The sequence below is a fragment of the Oncorhynchus kisutch genome, linkage group LG10 (genome assembly GCF_002021735.2).
Source record: "Oncorhynchus kisutch isolate 150728-3 linkage group LG10, Okis_V2, whole genome shotgun sequence".
Classification (NCBI taxonomy): Eukaryota; Metazoa; Chordata; class Actinopteri; order Salmoniformes; family Salmonidae; genus Oncorhynchus; species Oncorhynchus kisutch.
This window is the reverse complement of record NC_034183.2, coordinates 62,186,596-62,208,536: the sequence shown is the minus strand read 5'-3', so window position 1 is coordinate 62,208,536 and position 21,941 is coordinate 62,186,596. Positions and strand designations below refer to the sequence as shown.

Sequence of the window (21,941 nt, the reverse complement as noted above, 5' to 3'; positions counted from 1 at the left end):
ACAATCCCTAGACAGCACCTCCTGGAGTCATCTTAAAGCAGCCAAAGCCAAACTGAATTTGGCCTACACTCGGGAGATAAAAAAAGGTTTTCTTTACTAAACAGAAATACCATGAGTATAGCAATAGGCCCAGTAGATTGCTTGCTTACCAATTAAAAAAGGAGCAGTCAGAGCGTACAATCATGGCTATCCGAACAGCAGAGGACGAGGTCACATATGACCCAAAAAAGATCAATTTAACTTTTCATGATTTTTACTGCAAACTATATACCTCTGAAAGAAAACACACGAAGGCAGAACTCCACTCTTTCCTAGAGGGAATCTCGCTACCTAAACTATCAGAGACCGACCAAGAAGATCTCAACTCCCCCTTCACTCCTGAGGAGATCCTGGAGGCAATTACCTCCATGCCACCTAATAAGTCCCCAGGCCCAGATGGATTCCCCAGAGAGTTCTACAAAGCTTTTTGGCCCCAGCTCAGCCCCATCTTCATGCCAATGCTGGAGGATTTTTGCAAAAACGGAGTTCTCCCAGACTCAATGCACACAGCTCGCATTACAGTGTTGCTAAAAAAGGACAAGGACCCCCTATCCTGCTCGTCCTTTCGGCCCATAAGCTTGTTGGATTTCGACTATAAAATAATTACCAAATTGCTCGCCAAAAGACTAAACACTCTTCTTCCCAAAATAATAAAAGCGGACCAAACTGGATTTATTAGAGACAGATACTCTTCTGATAACATTCGCCGTCTTTTTGATATTATTGATCAAGTAAACGCATAGAAGACCCCTGTCCTGCTAGCTTCACTGGATGCTGAGAAGGCGTTTGACAGGATGGAATGGAGCTTTCTGTTTTCAGTCTTAGAAAAGTTCAATATGGGCCCAAATTTCATTAAATGGATCAAATCACTATACTCTCATCCAAATGCCATGCTGACTACTAATGGACTGAACTCTGACAGATTCCCTCTGGAACGGGGCACAAGACAAGGGTGCTCGCTGTCCCCGCTGCTCTACTTGTTGGGGGCGGAGCCTCTGGCAGAGCAATTCATGTATTATGGGTGTTTCTGCAGGCGGCCTGCAGCACAAGATTTCGCTTTATTAGACATGTCATTTCCTCATTTACCTCCAAGAGGAGGTTTAGAAATCAGTTGAATGAAGTTGAAACCCTTCTTGTCACAGCACAATCCATTAAAGGCAAAATATCTTACATCTATAGACTCCTTTCTGAGAAGGGAAGCTCCTCCTTTACTCCTTTGAAAATGATCTGGGAAAAGGACCTTGGTCTGACTATCAGTGATGAGTTATGGGCGGAGGTTTGCGACAGGGTATACTGCTCCTCTACCAGTGTAAAAATGAAAGAATCTAATTACAAATTGTTGTACAAATTTTATTATACTCCTTTGAGACTCCATAGAATGAAAACAGATATGTCTCCTAACTGTAAAAGATGTATCTCTGAAAGTGGAACCTATATGCATGTATTTTGGAGCTGTAGAGAGATTTCCAGATTCTGGCAATCTGTACATACTGCTACACAGAAAATACTAGAGGTACAGTTTGATATGACCCCGTGTATCTATCTTCTTAATGCCCAGCAGGACTTTGTTCTTGATCCTGACAGAGAAAATTTGCTTATGACTATTACATACTTTGCTAAGAAATGTATTTATCTATTGTGGGCCTCTAATACCCCTGCTACATTTAAAATGTGGATTGACCAGATTGTTGACTTTCTTCCTCTTGAAAAGCTCACTTATGACCTCCACAAGAGACAGCCCAAGTTTGATAGACTCTGGTCCCCACTATATCAACTATATTTCAAACTGGACAGAGTGAACGGGGTGACTAGGGAAATGCGCAGATACATGTTGTGTAAGGTACTGTAAAACCTAAAAACGTCGTCTCAGCGAATGCTTGAAATAGCTGATAAGAACCTTGATTGTGCTGCTGCAAGTGTTATATGTTTTTTGTTGTTGTGTGTTTTTATTTTAATTTAGTTTGAGTACGTGTGTGTGTGTGTGTGTATATATGTATGTATGTGTGTATGTATGTACGTGTGTATATGTATGTATGTATGTATGTATGTACGTGTATATATATATATATATTATATATATTGTATGTATGTATGTATGTATGTATGTATGTATGTGTAGCCTTAGTGTAGGGGACAGTTGTGAATTGATCCCATGCCAGTAGTAGTGGGGCATATATATATATATATATATACACCAAGGAAAATAAATAGATTAAGAAGAAAAATAAATGCTTTTATTTGACTTTATCATTCATTTTAATTGTATTTTTATTTTTTCAAATGTTATTTATTATGTGAATGTGGAATGAGCAATATACACCACATTACTTCTTACTAATACATTTCTTGTTATAGAAACATTAGAAAGCATGGTCATCCGTTGTTTTGTGTTTTTTTTATATAATTATGGTGAAAAAATATTTTGCCGGGTGGCTCGTACATTTTTTCCATCTACCTGCACCAGTGGCTAGTGGGCCAAAAAGTAGGCCCTGATGCCAATGGCAGAAAAGTTAAAAAAATATTTATTCTGTACTTCATCATTGCAAAAGAACCCTCCCCAGCGCAATGGTGCCCGAATGCTGGCTCGTTGTTTTATCATAGAATTGGGTCACACCATGTGGACATTGATTACATGTTGCCCCCAAAAGCGAGCAGAACTATTCGGGAATATAATGGACGGACTTGGGGACGGCTATTTCTTGAAACACACTTCTGTGTCATAAGAACAAGAGTAGGTGAAGGGAATTGTATTCATTTATTCATTAATTAACAAACACCAGTCCCACCATTGGACAATTACCACATTTGGTTCAAAATTGTAATAAAACAAATGACACACTGCATGAAATTATTCATGATCGTAACTAAGAAAGAAAGCTTTTAGTCATAGGATGTCACAATTTTAACCAGTTAAATGAATGTGTTTGCTACTATGGATAAAAAAGGTCTGTCACGTCAACTACCCATGTACTGTACCCAAAATAAGGCAGGCTAGTTGGTGTGTGTACGCACTTGCTGCCACTCTGTCACAGCTCGTCTATAGAGGGACAAAGGGCAAACTCCTGCCCCACTACTACTGGCATGGGATCAATTCACAACTGTCCCCTACACTAAGGCTACACTCAGGGCTTCCATTACACAGACAGACTGAGGGTAGGGACCAGACCCGAGATAACTTGTTTCTGCTAGCCATCTCTTCCTCATGATCACAGCCACACCTTTTACTCACAACTCACACTCTGCCTACACCAGCTGACCTGAGCTCTGCTTTCTCTCTGCTCATTAACACAAACTATGGATCAGCCATTTCTCACTATCCAAGTCCAGGCATTAATCATCAATAAATTGGCCCTGGAGCAGTTGCTAACAGCTTATACCTGCACTATATATATATATATCTGCATCCACTGTACAGACAGACAAAGCCTAGGAATGGCATAGCTCCTTGGGACAGAGACACACAGACCCAGCAACCTCCATACTCCAAAATCCCACCCGATAGAATCCCGGGGACGATGACATAATGGGTCAATATTAAATGAAGTCTAAGAGGCCCTGAGCACACTAATACAGAGAGCGCTAATCTGGCACGGTGTGCACCAGAGGTAATATCCTCTAAGAATCCTCACAGTGCTTCAATGAACACACAGGGAGAAGATTCCACTGCGGTGGTACTGGCTATTTCAGCACAGTACTAGGAGTTGACGGGACTGTTCTGTTCAATTCAGACAGTTGTTTCATAGTTCCAAATCAATGTGATACATTGAAGCTGTGGCCCAGCGTGACCTGGCAGTCATGGTGAGTCCTGTTTGCCCATACCCCGAGTCAGCAACAATAAGCTGGAGAGGTGAGTCCTGTTTGCCCATACCCCGAGTCAGCAACAATAAGCTGGAGAGGTGAGTCCTGTTTGCCCATACCCCGAGTCAGCAACAATAAGCTGGAGAGGTGAGTCCTGTTTACCCATACCCCGAGTCAGCAACAATAAGCTGGAGAGGTGAGTCCTCCTGAGTCATATTAGGAGTCTGGGCCAGGTGGTTCATACTTACGGATGTGCTTTCATCTCTATGTAGTTCTTGGGGATGAAGCCGTCTTTCCCGTTCAATTCTGCTTTGTACCAGTTCTGGTCACACTCTTCATTTAATACCTAGAGAAGGGAAGAGAGTTAACAATATATCACATCTAGTAAACAGAGTACTTCTCAGGTCACTGGGAAGGGGGGCTGAAACGGTTTTGTATCCACTAAATGCGGCACAGCCATAAACGACAGACTGAGACACGTTTGTCTGTTGTGAGTACACTCATTTACCAAGCAAGCCAGCCTCCATGACAACAGGCCAGCTGTGGGAGCACTCTTGTCTGAGAGACATACAGTGGTTTGCAGGTATGTGGGCACTGGTGCAAAGTTTGTGTGTGTGTGTGTGTGGCTGTTGTTGTTGAAAGACATGCACCTGTACACTGGTGCAGTTAGTCATGTAAAGAGCCTCTGGCTTGAACACTCATAGTCAGATGTAAGATACTGTGGTCATCAATTCTCACCAGGGTTCTGACTCACAGTAATATATTGACACGTCCCACTCAAAACAAAGATATTCCAACCTCCATCTGTCTGAACACACAAATATCAGACCTTCTGGGTTCAGTACAGCCTTTCCATTTCAGAAGAAATAGGAGTCATACTAGATCTAGTCTAGAATACACAGGTATTTCAATGTGATATGCTAGGCCTACATCTTTTTGTCTGCAAAAAAAGTGTTGAGGAACTAGTGTGTGCAACATCCTTCCTGTGCACAGAGCACTGGGAGAGAGAGAGAGAGAGAGAGAGAGAGAGAGAGAGAGAGAGAGAGAGAGAGAGAGAGAGAGAGAGAGAGAGAGAGAGAGAGAGAGAGAGAGAGAGAGCGAGAGAGAGCGAGAGAGAGCGAGAGATAGAAAGGAAAGTGAGGCAGAGTGGGTGTGCCACCACTGTCACACTAGAGGGTTCTTAAAGCTTGCAAGGCTTTTTGGGCAACCTGACCAAATTCACATTGAAATGTGTGTTATAGATCGGTCCTTCACATTGAAAGCAAGTCTAAGAAGCAGTAGATCTGTTCTATATGCGCTATTTCTATGTATCCCGTGCTTAAGTTTCGTTTTTTGGATATTTTACGTTCGGTTTTGTACACAAACTTCAAACAGCTGACAAAACAAAATTTTTGGTTATGGAAAATATATTTCACAGCAGTTTAGATGGTACAATGACAATCTGCACTATACTTGCTTGTTTTGTCACAAAACCTGAAATTAGGCAAACTATCAGAATTTTAGCATCCAGGAAAAGCTGGAGCGATTTCTGCATATTGCATCTATCTTTAAACCTAACCTGAAAAACCCAAGGGGAGGTTGCATTGCGTGCAGAATCAAACTCTTTTTGATTTACATAGATGGCGAGGCAGTGATGATAAACTGAGTAACTCAACTAAAGCACCCGAATCCTTCGCAGATAGTGGTCTAGTTTTTAGTGTCTGCGGGTTCACATAACTTGGTCACACAGACCACATCAGAGTGTGTGAATTGGCCTGGAGGACCTGTGAGAAGAGGGGGCTCCCTCAGGCTCCTTCTACTTCGGTGTGTAGTGTTGATCTGAAGCCCACGCATGCAACCAGCCCCCATGGTGGTAAAAAACACCATGGCTTAGTGGAAAGAGCCAAGCAGGAGACAACTGAAACAGGAGTCATGTAAGAGTCTATGTGAAGGCATCCCAGGCCATCAGTGTCAGTAGTACAGTGTCAGTGGTGAGATTGACATTAGGCCTATTCACTCTTTCCACCACACCCTCCTACTTCTCAAAGCCCCGATGATGGGGTCTGGCAATCCCCCCCCCCCCCCCCCCCAAGCTGGTCACTGGCCTCAGTGCTCTCTGACCTCTCTGCTCCAGCTAGCCTGCAGCACACCAGCTGTCACTGTGGAACCACAGCCACTACGGCACAAGAGACAACATTACAGAGGGGGGAAGGAGAGAGGAGTCCATGCCTGTGGCACTATGATAATGTGAGTGAATGTGAACAGGTTGTGAGGAGCACAGGGGGGAGACAGGCACAGTGATGGAAGAGTATGCCTGTGGCAGTGTGTGTGTGTGGTCTTACAATTGGTGGGGCAATGCAGGCAGGCAGCCTCTGGGAGTGACTGATGGCACATGTGTAGACGTGGCAGACATGCGGTCTGGAACTCTGAACTCCAGGTGATCTCACTTTCTCTACATCTTATTACAGACACAAACACTACACTCCACCTTAGTCTCATCACCTACACAGTTCACGACTTATCTACCTCAAACATAACAGCTCACAGACGCTCCCTCGTGTTCTCGTGCAGATACAGTGGGGCAAAAAAAGCAGAACTTAATATTTGGTACAGAAACCTTTGTTTGCAATTACAGAGATCATATGTTTCCTATAGTTCTTGACCAGGTTTGCACACACTGCAGCAGGGATTTTGGCCCACTCCTCCATACAGACCTTCTCCAGAACCTTCAGGTTTCGGGGCTGTCACTGGGCAATACGGACTTTCAGCTCCCTCCAAAGATGTTCTATTGGGTTCAGGTCTGGAGACTGGCTAGGCCACTCCAGGACCTTGAGATGCTTCTTAAAGGAGCCACTCCTTAGTTGCCCTGGCTGTGTGTACATTTTTGTACTATGGGGGATAGTAGATTGACATAGGCTAGTGATTTTGCTGTTTGTTACTCATCTTGTTGGCTGACGAAAAGTAAATGTGGACAGTTCTAACATCTCAATAAGCGCCTCGGAATTCCATAAGGACGCGCGTTGTTGCAACCACGATGTGTTGGTCTTCACTTGTATATGCATGTATATATTTTTTTTTACAGCTCTCGGGATATAATTATTGTTTGGATAAACTTATTTACTATTATGTATTGTTTATCGTAATTTGTTTCACTGCGATGCGCACTGCAAAGGACACCGGAAGAAGAATTATAACTGAATTATCACAGTGAATAATTGTAATATTTGTCTGTGTCAATTAATCCCATAAGGGATGGGTTGGCAAGTTGCGATTTGACACGAAAATAAAATGTAATTCACTGCAGCCTACTTCGGAGCTATGACACCAGTGAGAAGTACCAGATCGTGTGTCGGGCATTTAATAATAAGAATTTAGATATCTGAGAGAGCTATGTGAGTGAGAGGTGCTTCGGAGAACGGTGATTGGCAGCCAGGAGTAAAAGTGAGAGTAGGGCTGTGGCGGTCACGAAATTGTGCCAGCCGGTGATTGTCAAGCAAATAACTGTCCGTCTCACGGTAATTGACCGTTAATTAACATAAACACATTTACCATCTCCTGGCTTCCACACATAGCCTACAAGCCACTGATGCAGACCTTTGGAACATCTACATTTTAAAAAGTCTAATAAATCCATGTAATATAGCCTACACATTCACAATAAATACATCATTTTTAGACAGGTCTAAAGAAACATGATATGAAGAAAATAGACTATTTTAGAAGAACAGAATAGCATACTCTGAGTTGTCCTTATGTTAGGTCCTAATCTGGCTATGCCAAACGGCTGTGGGCTACAATAGTTCATTTAGCAAACAAGATTTGCTTTGAATTCTGTGGCATTATTTTATAGTATGAAGAATACATTTGAAAAATATCTGAATAAAATAGGATATTTTCTCCAAATGATTTGAGGGAGTGTGCACATGCAGCTATTCTGTGTTGATAGGTTAACAAAGAAATAGGTCCTCCTATATGCTTAATTTAGAGTTATGTAACTTTAGTTTCTAAAATGTTGGGCTATATATTTACATGTTTTATATATTGTATAAAAGCCACATGTGACTAATGATGATTTGAAAAAAGTAGCTAAAAAGACATGAGCTCTGCTTAGTTTTTTGTGTGCAGCCTGTACACACTTAATCAGTCTCTCATTCACAATTTGACAAGCACTTGATAATGCCTCAAATTTCACAACAGCATCCCCTTTGTGTGGCCGTAATGCACCCTAAAAAAATCCATGCCTTTTGCTGCTGTTGTGCCCTTCTCCCTGAGTGCTGGCTGCTCCGAAGCATCTCTTACTCACATGGCTCTCCATCACATGATTGGGTCTTTCTCACAGGCTACAAGTGAAGACAGACAACACTGGGGACGCAATTGCGCACGTCCTTATCCAATTCTGAGGAGCATATTATTATTATTTTTTGCCCCCCTTTCTCCCCAATTTTGTGGTATCCAATTGGTAGTTACAGTCTTGTCTCATCGCTGCAACTCCCATACAAACTCGGGAGAAGCGAAGGTCGAGAGCCATGCGTCCTCCGAAACACAACCTAACAAAGCCGCACTGCTTCTTGACATAATGCCTACTTAACCCGGAAGCCAGCCACACCAATGTGCCGGAGGAAACACCGTACACCTGGTGACTGTGTCAGCGTGCACTGCGCTCAGCCCGCCACAAGAGTTGCAAGTGCGCGATGGGACATCCCTGCTGGTCAAACCCTCCACTAACCCGGACGACGCTGGGCCAAATTGTGCGCCGCCCCATGGGTCTCCCGGTCGCGGCCGGCTGCGTCAGAGCCTGGACTCAAACCCAGAATCTCTAGTGGCACAGCAACACTGTGATGCAGTGCCTTAGACCACTGCGCCACTCGGGAGGCCCCGAGGAACAAATTTAAGATATTGGAAGAACTGTCCACATTTACTTTTTGTCAGCCAATAAGATGAGTAGGCCTAACGAACAGCAAAAGCACTTGCCTATGTCAATCTACTGTCTCCCATAGTACAAAAGTTGACCTACTCTATTCTGTGCGAGAAATAAATATTCCAAACACAATCTGGGAGAGTTGTGGAATGCGATCGATCCCAAATTAACACAACCACTAGCATAAAAAAAATCCTTAAAATGTCCTTAAAATGTTGATAAACTATTTCTTCATTATAAGCGCAGCAATGCGCACACGGCAGTGGGCTATAAGCGTGAATGTTCCATAAGCAGGAAAACACCCTTATCAAAAGTGATAGTAAATGTGATTATGCATGTAATGCTTTTATTATAAAAGGTGCAGTTATGGTGAAAATGATCTTCCCCAAACTTGAAACTCACGCACTGCGTACAGTATGTATGCCAGTTAGGCTCTACACCCCTTGTAAAGCACATTAATGTGCTTCATTTTAAGTTATTTTGCCACTTTAGGGTTTACTTGATAGCTACCTACACAAATAGCTAGCTAGAACAAAGTGTTAATAAGATAAATTCATTAAAAAGATTAAAAGCAATACAAATAAGTTCACCAGTAGGCATCTACTTCGACAAACCTTATCAAAACATATAGGCCTATGGGCCAGGCTACATGAGGTGTGAGACTATGATTTGAAAAATTCGCAAAAAAAGGCATTGTTTCTTGCCTTTACACTGGACATCATTCACAAGTGATAGGCTAATATTGTCATCCATCAGACTATTCTTGATTTAATCTCATCTTTACATATACTAAATAATATATGTGTGAGATTTTTTAAAATTTAGAATGGACCATTATCATGCACTTGTCTCAAAACAGGGGCATGGGAAAAATATACATGTAATCTATGCACTTACCTGTGGTTCATTTTCATGCCAGCCTAGTAAGCTATACTCCTGTTGTAAAGACAAGCAATGTGCTTAATATAATGAAAATTGAGAAGTAAATATAGTAGGCCTAGCCTTTAGGAAGCTGAAGGGATATCCCTCTTTTTAATAGAGGCCATCACTATGTTTTCTCACGCAATTGCATAGCCTATAGAAATGCTGCGCACCATAAGCTAATGGGCTCTCATTAAGTGTTTGATTAGATTATTTGATTACATTTGCATTGATGTCAGAGTGCTGAGTACTAGGCAGAGGCAGTCAGCAAGTTTGGTAGGCTACTAATGACCATCAGCAGCATCAGCGCTTGGAGAAGTCTAATTACCGTGTCTAAACGGTCACGTGGAATTTGACTGCCTTCATGACTCGTGACCGCCGGTGTGGTCACTGCAACTGCTCTAAGTGAGAGGTGGTTTGGAGAGGAAACCAAAACACAGCCCCACCTCTGTACAACCCTGACACTTCATCAGCCGCATCTGAGTGAGTATGAGGTCTCAGGTAGAGATATCAGAGGACAGTCAGAACAGATTGCAGTAGTTTCATAAACATAAAAAAAAAAAGATAAATTCAGGCGCCACAGATTGAGAAGCAGATATTTTCTCTGTTCTCAGGTGAAGCTTGCATTCTAAACTTCACCTGAGAACAGAGAAAGCACAGAGAAAATACCTGCTTCTCAACCTTGCATTCTAAACAGACCTCAAACTACTTCTCAACCCAACCAAAACCAAGTACATGACCGCGTCAAGCAAAAAACAACAACTCAGACTCCAGCCGAACACACCCTCATTGTCAACAACACCTCCATTGAACAAGTACCGAATTACAAATACCTGGGCACCTGGCTTGATGAATAACTCAACTTCAGCCCTCATTTCAATAACTGCAAAATCGAATTCAGACTGGGCTTTCTCCACCGCAACAAGTCCTGCTTTACCCGCTCCGAAAATGTCCTGTGTCCTCCCTCTGTTGGACTAAAGCCGTTGCGCCCCCAAAACCCTGCTCTCAAAACCGAATACTCTGTTCCGCTCAGTCATCAGATTTTACACTGGAGCCCACTACCGCACCCACCACTGTTCCCTCTATGAGCAGTTTGGCCAACCATCCCTCACAAGCAGACAACAAATTCATAGGTTCACCATAATTTACAAAACCCTTACTGGCAAAGCCCCCCTCTAAACTCCTCTCCATGTCCTCCTACATCTCCCTGTCTGTTCCAACATCCTTCTCCAACTCCGAAACATTAACACTGTTGCTACTGACTGGAATAAAGTCCAGCAGGATTTAAAACTCGACCAATGAATCTCCATTCCCAGTTTCATTAACAGGTTAAATGAGCTAGTTATCCACCCCTGGAACTGCTTTTCGAGTAAGTGGCTACAAGTTGTGTCCCCTGTGTTTTACTGATGTGTTGTAAAGATGTATTTTTCTTTTTCGGTTTCTGCGTGGAACTTTTAAGAAATGTCATGTGTCTGCTTTGCTGCACGGTTACTGCCCTATCTTGGTCAGGTCATTATTTTAAACGAGAATGTATTCAATGATTTACCTGGTTAAATAAAGGTTAAAGAAAATAAATAAACTAAACAGGGCTGCCTCCTCCAGAATAAATGTCAGCTCAAGGTACAGTCATAAAATGTAATTGAATTCAGGTTCCCATGAATAATTAACCAAATAAAGACAATATGCAAACTTTGTACATTCACCAGAACAAAGCAAAACCAAAATAACTTATTGTACCAATATTTTCCCATTCACAATGAAAACCCTGTGATATCGGTATTCTACCAACATACCCATGTGTGTTTAAAGGTTGACTTGAGAGCAAGAAGAAAAGTTTTGTAGCGGCAACCAATTTGCAAACTCTCTATCACATTATGTTGTTAGCTACCAGTTGCAGAGGTTTGCTCAGCCTGCGTAAAGAGATTACACTTCTCCCTGGGGCTTGAAGAGGACTGTTTACTCAGAGTTAAAGGCTGAAAACTGTCAATCTTCCATAAGTAGTTCCATGATAACATGAAACCACAAGGCAGTTCCTTTAAACGGTAAAGCCGTAAACCCAGTTGGCTTGTTTACCTCGCTTGGCTTAGTCTGCTTAACCAGTTTTGTTACTGTATCTCTTAACTGACAATGGCTATGAAGGACAATTCTCTCACATCAAATTCAACTCGAGGTCTAGTGCAAACGGTCTGATGACACAAAAAAAAAATATGCTGAAAGAGCTGCAGCTGATGTGAAAAAGATTAAAACATTTGCTTTGTAGGCAGTTTTTTTCAGAGAAGGCAACAGCAGAACTGTGACTGTGCGTTGCTCTGTCTTCATGAGCTCCATGGCAGGCCTGAATTATGTTAATGAGATTCTGTGGGCACTCTGCATTCCCTCCCTGTAAAGAGATTTTTTTTTATCTGACTGAGGCACAATAGATTCATGAGTTTCTATTAGCGAGGCTAAGGTCCGGGGGATAATCTCCTCCACAGCTGCCACTGAGCAGACTGGCTCCCCCACACACACGGCGCTTCTCAGACCCCTGCTAAAACCCTGGTGGCCAAGCCTGAGACGTATAATGATGAACTCTATGCACCCCTTGGTCTGACTGACTGCCATCCCCAAAGCAGACTTCAATGACAACCCAATGCAGATGAGAGTAGCTGACATAAACATGTAGAGCGGGTTTCTTCTGACGTTAGCATAGCTTACAGACCCGGCTGGTTACCTGGTGTAGCCTAGCATGAGAGGAGGAGGAGGGGAGGTGACTGATAGCCACGCGTCTGTACTGTGGACGCAATCCAGAGACCATTTCTATGAATCAAGACTGCAGATTATGCTGGAGTGTGAAATTAACCGAGGCCAGTATAAAAAACGTGTTCCAACTATGGGCCTCCCAGGCCTGTTGTTTCTGATAATGGACTTCTGTCGTGCATTTACAATTAAAACAACGGAGATAAAAACCCACATGTTCATCCATCCAGCGATTAAGCAAGGGCTGGTTCATTAACTTGTCTACTCACATTCAACCATTGTTCAGCTTTTTGAGAGACGGGAACAGAAAAACTAGGGTTATCTTTATCAGTTTACCCTGTACTCAACGCACACGGACAAATGAATCGTATCAATTAGGATCATGACGGATAAAACCGCGAACAAGGCCTCTATTCATCATCTGACAATGCTGCCTGTGTGTAGTGTATGAGCGCACGAGAGACAGTAACTGTATTCAAAATCTGTGAAAGTAACGTGACAAAGCAAATAGTTTGGCGTACATGGAATGCACCCATTGGAAGGCCTGGTATGTTGACACGTTGGCGGCTGTGCTATGAGTCCAACAGACTGGGGAAGGTCAAGAGCACACTGACCCTCCTTCCCCACAGCAAGGGAGCAGACACTCACTCTGAGGAGGAGTGCTGATATGCACCAGAAAGAGAAGCTTACCCTGCCGCTAATGAAGCACTCCAACAATCCTGTAATTAACACAATGCTAAGGGCCATTACCACATGGGGAGACGCCCCGCCACCCCACAGCTGCATTCCCCTAGTCAGCTCAAACTCAACTGAGGTGAATGGACCAATACATTACATCATGAAATCACTAGGGCTTTTTAAGTACCACTTCATAAACCAAGGCACCGGGGAAAGTAAAATATGAAAGGGTCTCAAACAGGACTTCTAGTGACGCATATGTAGAGAGCAGAGATGAGGTTAATCCAAATTTAAATTCTTGTCTGTTGGATTAGAATTTCTTCATGTCTAGAATTAAAAAGGACTAAATCTGGCACTGTGTACAGCCATCTGTATTGAAGGCCAGCTGTTGTATGGAGTATGGAATTAGGGCTCAGCTCTGGTCAATGCCAGCTTTACCAACTGCTCAGTGGTGGAATGGACTACCCATTATTACAATGGCGGTCGGGTTTGTCTACACGATAATCTAAAGATTGTGCAACACGCTCTCTGAAACAGATAAGCAAGAGGCATTTTGGCTTCCATCATCAGCAGTGGAGGGTTAGAGAACAATTCAGACAACCCCATTACTGGTCGCGCTTGACATGTTCTAAAACACTGCTTAGTAGCTTAGTACTGGAGATTCAGCCATAACTCCACACTACTTTTGTGTAAGGAGAAAGGGCTCCAGCAGAATGTGCCACAGTGAAGCCAGTCAGTGAAGAGAGCAGCAGTCTACTCACACCCCCTGCCCAATCCCCATCCCGAGGAGGTTTTCTGGGGAATGGGGACAGCCAGGGATGGGAAGGACCAAAAATAAGCAGCAAGCCAAAAGAGATTGATACTGCAGGTTGATACTCACCCCTCTCTTCACATTAGAGCAGGAAGGGTGATTTGCATCAACAGGAAGGAGGCGACAGGGGCGGCAGGAGTCCTAATTACGGCTTTGACTCACTACTACGCTACGAAGCCCTGCTCCTCTCAGGAGGAGAGGCATGATGGACCAGTTCAGAGGAATCACACTCCTTGTGATCAGCTCAAGAAAAGTCCTCCGGGTAAATAGAAAATGGGGGCATCTCTATTTTATGGCAGCAGCCAGTCCCACACGGCATGTATGAAGTCCAATTTAGCAGTAGCCTATATTCCATGTACAGTTTGTTCCCATGTAAACCATTTAAGCCGAGGGAACAGAGAGGAGAACTTTGTGTGTGTGACAAAAGTAAAACAAAACAGACAACAGAATAAGAAGATTCTACAAGTCTTTATGTTGGCTAGAATCATACATGCATAAAGAACCATTAGATGTGGTTTATCTGCAGCATGGAGGAGGCAGAGTGTCAGATGGTGAGTGAGTGAGTGAGTGAGTGTGAGTGAGTGAGTGAGTGAGTGAGTGAGTGTGAGAGTGATGTCTAACAGGGTGTTTATGTCCAGTAGCTGTGATCAAGGAGCATTGGGCCACCCTAATCCCTGCTTTAGAAGGGCGCTTTAACGAGCTTCACATACTGCCCACAATGGATTACCGTATTAGAGTGCAGGCTGCAGCCGCCTCCCTCCCCACTCTCACTAGCAAACTCACTCTCTCCTCCTGAGCCCAGCTGAGACGTCGGCTAGCAGCAGCGGCCTGGGTCTGGTGGTCTCCAGGCGCTCATGGTGATGAGTTCTGGGCCAGCCGCTACTGGGGTAGGGGACAGACTAATCTCATCTCTCAACTACAGCACAGTGGAGAGGAGGGGTACGGGTGAAAGGATGACATGAGATAATATATGAGGGTGAGAGAGAGTGGGAGGTTGAGGAAGAGTGACTCAAGTTTGTGTCCACCTTGCAATGCAGAGGACCCTGGGGCTCCATCCAACCCACAGGTGTCTGCCTGCCTCAATGCCCTCGCCCATAAACCGAGGTGCACACAGGGAGCCTGTGACATTATCTGGTTAGATATTTATCAGTGACTCACACTCATCCAGCCATCAGGCCCAGTGATGAATCAGTGTCAAGCAAGCGGGCCCGCTGCCGCTTGCTTTCCCCAGAGAACATAGATAAGGATGCCAAACAGTCAAGACTCCATTTCAGTCCATTAACACAGTAAGGCAATATTTGCCATTTCCATCCTTCTGAGGGCAGTGACAACAGGGTGCCGGTGGTGACATGGACAGAAAGCCTTCCACTGTGTTGCTAAGGGACACCATGTTCACTGTTCAATCACTTCCTCCTCTTAACTTCTGTCTCCTAAACATGACTCACAACCGTGACACACTTCTGCAAGTCAGCCAGGTGCAGCTTTAAAACTCCACATTGCTAACCGTTCGCGACCGGGAGGTCCATGGGGCGACGCACAATTGGCCTAGCGTCGTCCTGGTTAGGGAGGGCTTGGCCGGTAGGGATGTCCTTGTCTCATCGCGCACCAGCGACTCCCGTGGCGGGCCGGGCGCAGTGCGAGCTAACCACGGTTGCCAGGTGCACAGTGTTTCCTCCGACACATTGGTGCGGCTGGCTTCCGGGTTGGATGCGCGCTGTGTTAAGAAGCAGTGCGGCTTGGTTGGGTTGTGTATCGGAGGACGCATGACTTTCAACCCTCGTCTCTCCCGAGCCCGTACGGGAGTTGTAGCGATGAGACAAGATAGTAGCTACTAAAACAATTGGATACCACAAAATTGGGGAGAAAAGGGGGTAAAAATTCAACAACAAAAAAGCTCCACATTACAGGGATGGGGGGGGGGGTTCTGCCATGGCTTGTGTCATAGAATGTGTTCCAAGACAACTTCTAGAAAAGTTCCCCTGCTACCTAATAGGGTCACATTATCTCTGTTCTGACAGAGGGGAGGGGGAGACACAGGCTTATTTAAGTCCCACTCTCATGGGACGCCACACTTAATTAGAGAAACCCCATGACTCTCACTACACTTACAGCTACTGAAACACACAACGTGGCTGGTCCCTTAACATGGCAGGGGAACTTGGAAGGTTCCTGGCTGGGAGAATGGCGTAGTAGAGGCCCTCAGCTGAACCAAAAACTTCACACTGAGCACCACGGCAGGGATTTAAACATTTTCCACTCATGCAGACTTAAAAACAGACCTATAATTTAACTGTAGGGTTCTGGGAATAAAAAATAGAAAATACAATTACTGGATCGGATCTGGTTTGAGTCAACTTGTCTGCTCAGAGGATTCCTGATGTATTAATCAGGCTCTGCTCAGAACTGGACTGGAGTGAGGGGAATGATCAGCATAAGAGGGCACAGCAGGCACTCTTCTCTCCTCTGTGGTAAATCAAATGGGAGATGGGATCGATAGCTGCGCAGAGAGCTAATAAGTGATAGGGGAGATTAATCGGAGGCTTAGAAGAAGTAACTGGCTAATAGCTTCAGAGCTCCCCCTTTGAGAATAAAGTGGAAAGTGATATGGAGAGCCCCCCCAAAAAAGTATCATAACTGAGAAAAAAGAACAAACTGCAATTAAAAAGATAGGGGTTCAAAAGAGGGGTTGTGTAAACAAAATGTAATAAGGGATCATGAAGTATGATTAAATATACTCAAAAATATAAACAAGTAAACAAGTAAAAATGTCAATGATTTTAGAGTTAATATAAGGAAATCATCATTCAATTGAAATCAATTGAAATCAATTCATTAGGCACTAACCTATGGATTTCTGGGAACTGGGAATACAGATATGCATCTGTTGGTCAGAAGGGAAAAAATGATGAGGGTATGGATCAGAAAACCATTCAGTATCTGGTCTGACATACATTTACCTCGTGCAGTGCGACATCTCCTTTGCATAGAGTTGATCAGGCTGTTGATTGTGGCCTGTGGAATGTTGTCCCACTCCTCTTCAATGGCTGTGCGAAGTTGCTTGATATCGGCGGGAACTGGAACACGAAATGGCACGACAATGGGCCTTAGGATCTCATCACAATATCTCTGTGCATTCAAATTGCCATTGATAAAATGCAATTGTGTTAGTTGTCCGTAGCTTACGCCTTCCCATACCATAACCCCACCGGCAACGTGGAGCACTGTTAACAACATTGACATCAGTAAACCGCTCGCCCATACACGCTGTGTGCCAGAAACAGTAGAAACTGGGATTAATCCGCGAAGAGCTCACTTCTCCAGCGACCATCAAAAGTGAGAATTTGCCCACTGAAGTCGGTTACAATGCCGAACTGCAGTCAGATCAAGACCCCGGTGAGGAGGAATAGGATGCAGTTGAGCTTCCCTAAGACAGTTTTCTGACAGTTTGTGCAATAATTCTTCAGTTGTGCAAACCCACAGTTTCAGCTGTCCGGGAAGCTATTCTCAGACGATCCCACAGGTGAAGAAGCCGGATGTGGAGGTCCTGGGCTGGCGTGGTTACATGTGGTTGTGAGACTGGTTGGAAGTACTGCCAAATTCTCTAAAACGACATTGAAGGCAACTTATGGTAGATAAATTAACCTTAAATTCTCTGGCAACAGCTCTGGTGGACATTCCTGCAGTCAGCACCCCAATTGCACACTCCCTCAGAACTCAGAAGCATTGTGTTGTATGACAAAACTGCACATTGTTTAAGTGGCCTTTTGTCCTCAGCACAAAGTGCACCTGTGTAATGATCCTGCTGTTTAATCAGTTTCTTGATATGCCACACCTGTCCGGTGGATGGATGATCTTGGGAAAAAGAGAAATGCTCACTAACAGGGATGTAAACAAATGTGTGAACAAAATGTGAGAGAAATACATTTGTGCTTATGGAACATTTCAGGGATATATTTTATTTGAGCTCATGAAACATGGGACCAACACTTTAAATGTTGTGTTTCTATTTCTGTTGTTCAATAAAGCTAATCCAGCTACTCTTTGGTGATGAGCCACAGGCTGGTGTATTCTTACATGCCGTTTTGCACTTTGTAATCCAGTGCAGCACTGTAGGTGTGGGGTGTCGTGATCGACTGTGCCGTGGAGACAGGAAGCTGCTGGGGGTGAAAGAGGCTCCAAACAGGAAGTGAGCTAAGCTGTGGTGAGAGCTGCACTGCACACACACACGCATGTGCCAGTGCACAAGCTCAATCTGCATTCCAAGGTTCCCAGCACTGAAGTAGGAGGGACGGTCCCACTTTACCATGGCACATACTCCTAAAACAGCACAATTCGGATCAGTTTGCACAGTGAAAGATTAAAAGGTAGATATAGACTGGAGCTGGGACGATAAACCTGAAAATTATCGACACAGACCATACCCATCACAGGCATTTTGCTGACATTGTTCATTACGATAAGTAGCCTACATTAGAGAAATGTAAAGTTTGAAATTAAATGTTTGCCAATATGGGGGGTTGTTGATGGGACAATTGATAGGTAAAACCATCAAACTAGTAGTAGTAGTACTTTAAAGGATAATTAAAAAAAAAAGGTGCACATTAAATGTTATTAACTTCAATTTATCGTTATCGCATGAATTCAGGCAATTTATCATGATATAGATTTTTGTCCATATCGCTCAGCTCTAATATAGACCAATTAAGGCCATCCTTTACCATTCACAGTGCCAAATGGGAGAGTGTTGGCTTAACACCAGCCTCTAGTTCAGCAGCGGAAGAGTAGAGGGGGGAAGAGAGAGGCAGAGAAGGGCCTTAGATCATGCTCTGCGGGCAGGATTCAAAGATCTGTTAGGAGCTAAATTTGCCAGCCAGTCAAACTTTTCATCTTTATTTATTTAAGAAGGAAATTAGTGTGAGTGAATGCTGCTGAAGGCTACCGGGCAAACTCTCCTCTGTGGCCTTCTCCTGGTCGTCAGTTATAGCTGCTTTATGGGAGCGAAAGTGGAGCACCGCCTGACTGGAGCTCATATCAGGGCTGCATGACAAGACATCAGGTTGTCTTGATAACCTGAGACGTGATTGGATACAAAGCAATAAGAAAAGGTAACATCCAGCCACTTTCCCAGTGCTTAGGTCTAAAGATAGGATGCAATATCTCTCAGAAATTGTTGCGTAAAATGGGACTGAGAAATATGTATTTTATAAACTTAATTTATATACCCCAAAAGCTTGCGTGCACCAGTTTATAAAAACTGAACTTGACGTGAGAATGTCCTTTCCTCCATGCAAACTTCGGATCATGCATAGTGGTTGAGGTATTGTATTGCAAGCAGACAAGTAAGTGTTTTGTGCAAATGGGATATAGGATGACACGCTTACTTAAAAAAAAACATAGCCTGTTAACAAGATGCAGCCATTTGAGGCTGTGAGAAGAGAGAAAATCTAGGCTGTGTTCAAATACACATACTGTATACTACATACATAATGAGTATATACACACTAAATACTATTAGTTCATTTTAGTATACTGTAAACAAACGGTATCCTTTCAGTTGAGCCTACTAGCCTGTCTACCGTAAGTTGATGCTGTTGCTACGCAACCTCTTGCTAGCTTGTTAGCATAACAAATTACTAGCTAAACATTTTATGATTTCGGGTGTGTTCGTAAATTCAATCTCAAGTGCCAGAGTGCGCTCTGGGCGTTCGTAAATCCAGAGCGTTGTCAGATTGTCCATTTGTAAATTCAGAGCGTATCGTTCTCAGAGCATTCAGAGCGCACACTGGATGCTCTGGCTGAGGAGTAGGGTTGAGCCGGGCGTTCTGACCTCACAACGGCAGTCAAGCACCAAAGCTAACTGGCTAGCACGCCCATTTTCTGAAGAATCGCCAACTACATACTCAATTTAAAGTCACAAATAGTATGGTTAGTGCAGTTAGTATGAGTATTCGAACACAGCTCTAGCGTTTTATTTTTGTAATCTAAAATAATTCAACATAGGACTCATAACAGAATACATTTCTCACCTTTTCTGGCCGTGATAGGTTCATATTCCTGAATACAACAAACTACCATGCACATCACTCGTTCAATTGAGCATAAGTGACTAGATAAGCCATGCATTTCAAGTTCTGCTGTACGTGAACCCATAGGCATCACAGTTTATAGCCTACAGACTAATTGAACAGGTGAACAACAATTTGCCATTATAGTCTCTTTCAGAAACTGTCGTCGCAGTCCTTTTCTAAATACAGCATACCTTAACTTTCTGCCAACACAGTAAATAGACCGGTAGCTTATGTAAAATATTTGATTACTGCTGTACGATAGGAGTGTGACATCATAAACCTATTTAATCTCAAAGCCTATACCAAGGCAGGACATGGAAACAATTTATTGATAAACAAAATATTAAACAATTCTTTGTTTATATAGAAGTGTGGGCTGTAGCCTACATTTAAATTGATTCCAACATGCAACAAATGTTGCAAAATATGCTGACAAGCAGGATGCATGTTGTTTGAAGAAAAAAAAGTCACTGCAAAATATCTGAACATTCTGCCCACACATCTACAGAAATGTGATCAAATACGCAATTGCTGCTTCTTTTACAAAACTGCCGTGGCCTAATTCAAAATAGTGCCAAATTATACAGCAAATAAAGTGCGTTATTGTCACCATAAACAGTCAATAGAGGGTGTTATTGTCACCATAAAAGGTGAATAGAGGGCATTTTCTGGGCAGAGTTTTATTGCTCGTTCACGGTACAGGTCTGGTTTATAAGTGAAACATGAGTATGTATGGCCTCCCGAGTGGCTCAGTGGTCTAAGGCGCTGCATCACAGTGTTGCTGTGCCACTAGAGATTCTGGGTTTGAGTCCAGGCTCTGTTGCAACCGGGAGACCATTGGCCCAGGGTCGTCCGGGTTAGGGGAGGGTTTGGCCGGCAGGGATAAACCTAAACAAACCTAAACACTACTAGGCTATTCCCCTCAGGTTTTTTTTGTAATGGTGGATGATTTGAGATGGGTGAATAAATGTAGAGTAAGCATAGCCTAAAACAATAAAATTACTTTAAAAATCAGTAACATTTTTATTTCACATGACATACACTGACTGGACGCATCTGGCATCATGGCTCATGTAGCCTTAGCTTCCGTTGTGATAGAAGAGCACAGCGATGAGGTATTGGCTGCCCTGCCATATGGCATGACTGACTTGATAAAAAAGGAGATTTACAGCTCACTGCTTCTACAATATGGCATTGGCAGCATTATAATGGCACTCTGGTTCTCAAATAGAGGGCTGTCTTTTGCTGTACAAATAGATCTGAAAAAGCACTGGCTGCATTCATGCTTCTCAAATGAGAACTAGCCAAGAGCATAAAGAATAGGGTTCTATTGTCAGAGGCAGTGAGCCTAACCCAAAGGAGAATTTTTTGAAACCCCCCAAAGCTAAAATGAGTTCCTTCCCCTTTTTAACGCTGATGCAAACTCACATGACACACTGTGAAACTAAGTCAATCAGCACAATGTGAGGAAAAAATTTACCTGATATTTTTCATATTAGCTACGTACATTTTAGTGTGCGCTAAGATTATTCTATTAACACTTCACTATTTAGGTTAATATGTTAAGAAACTCTACAGAAACTCAGATATATCTAACAGCTTTAAAATGTATGTTTAATAAAAACAGGAAGGTAGGAGTACAGCTCTGTTGTGTACGCCAATTACTGATAAGCAGAAAAAAGCAATGTGCAACAACACACACACACAAAGATGTCTATATGAGGTACATGTTCTTCAATTACAGTTAGCCTAATATGGACAGTATAATTCAGCGCTAAGACTACCATCGTGCACCTGAGAAAACTCTAGGTAAGCTAAACAGAGCGGGAAAGAAAAGGGTAGAAAAAAGGCCTTTTTTGTAGGAACATTTCAGCCGTTGTTGCAGTCAGAATGTGATTGCCACGCTTAGTCTGTGTGTGTAACAAATAAGAGGGATACATTTGTGTGTGACTCAGGGCTGCAAATTAGAGGAGCCCTGGCTGGTCAATCAGCT

At 43.3% G+C, this 21,941-nt stretch overlaps 1 protein-coding gene across 2 annotated transcripts in view; it reads right to left on the bottom strand.

The window, feature by feature from the left end:
• Nucleotides 1-21,941, bottom strand: part of LOC109898661 (growth factor receptor-bound protein 2) — a 42,989-nt gene that overhangs the window by 12,195 nt on the left and 8,853 nt on the right. The window contains exons 1-2 of one of the 2 annotated variants that reach the window (XM_020493716.2): nt 10,489-10,697; nt 4,086-4,183 (exon numbers count right to left, since the gene is read on the bottom strand). In XM_020493716.2, coding sequence (XP_020349305.1) covers nt 4,086-4,183; nt 10,489-10,530 — 140 coding nt within the window. In that variant the 5' untranslated portion in view covers nt 10,531-10,697. Of the gene's footprint in view, nt 1-4,085; nt 4,184-10,488; nt 10,698-21,941 lie in introns of those variants that run through there. The other variant, XM_020493715.2, reaches the window with a different exon arrangement.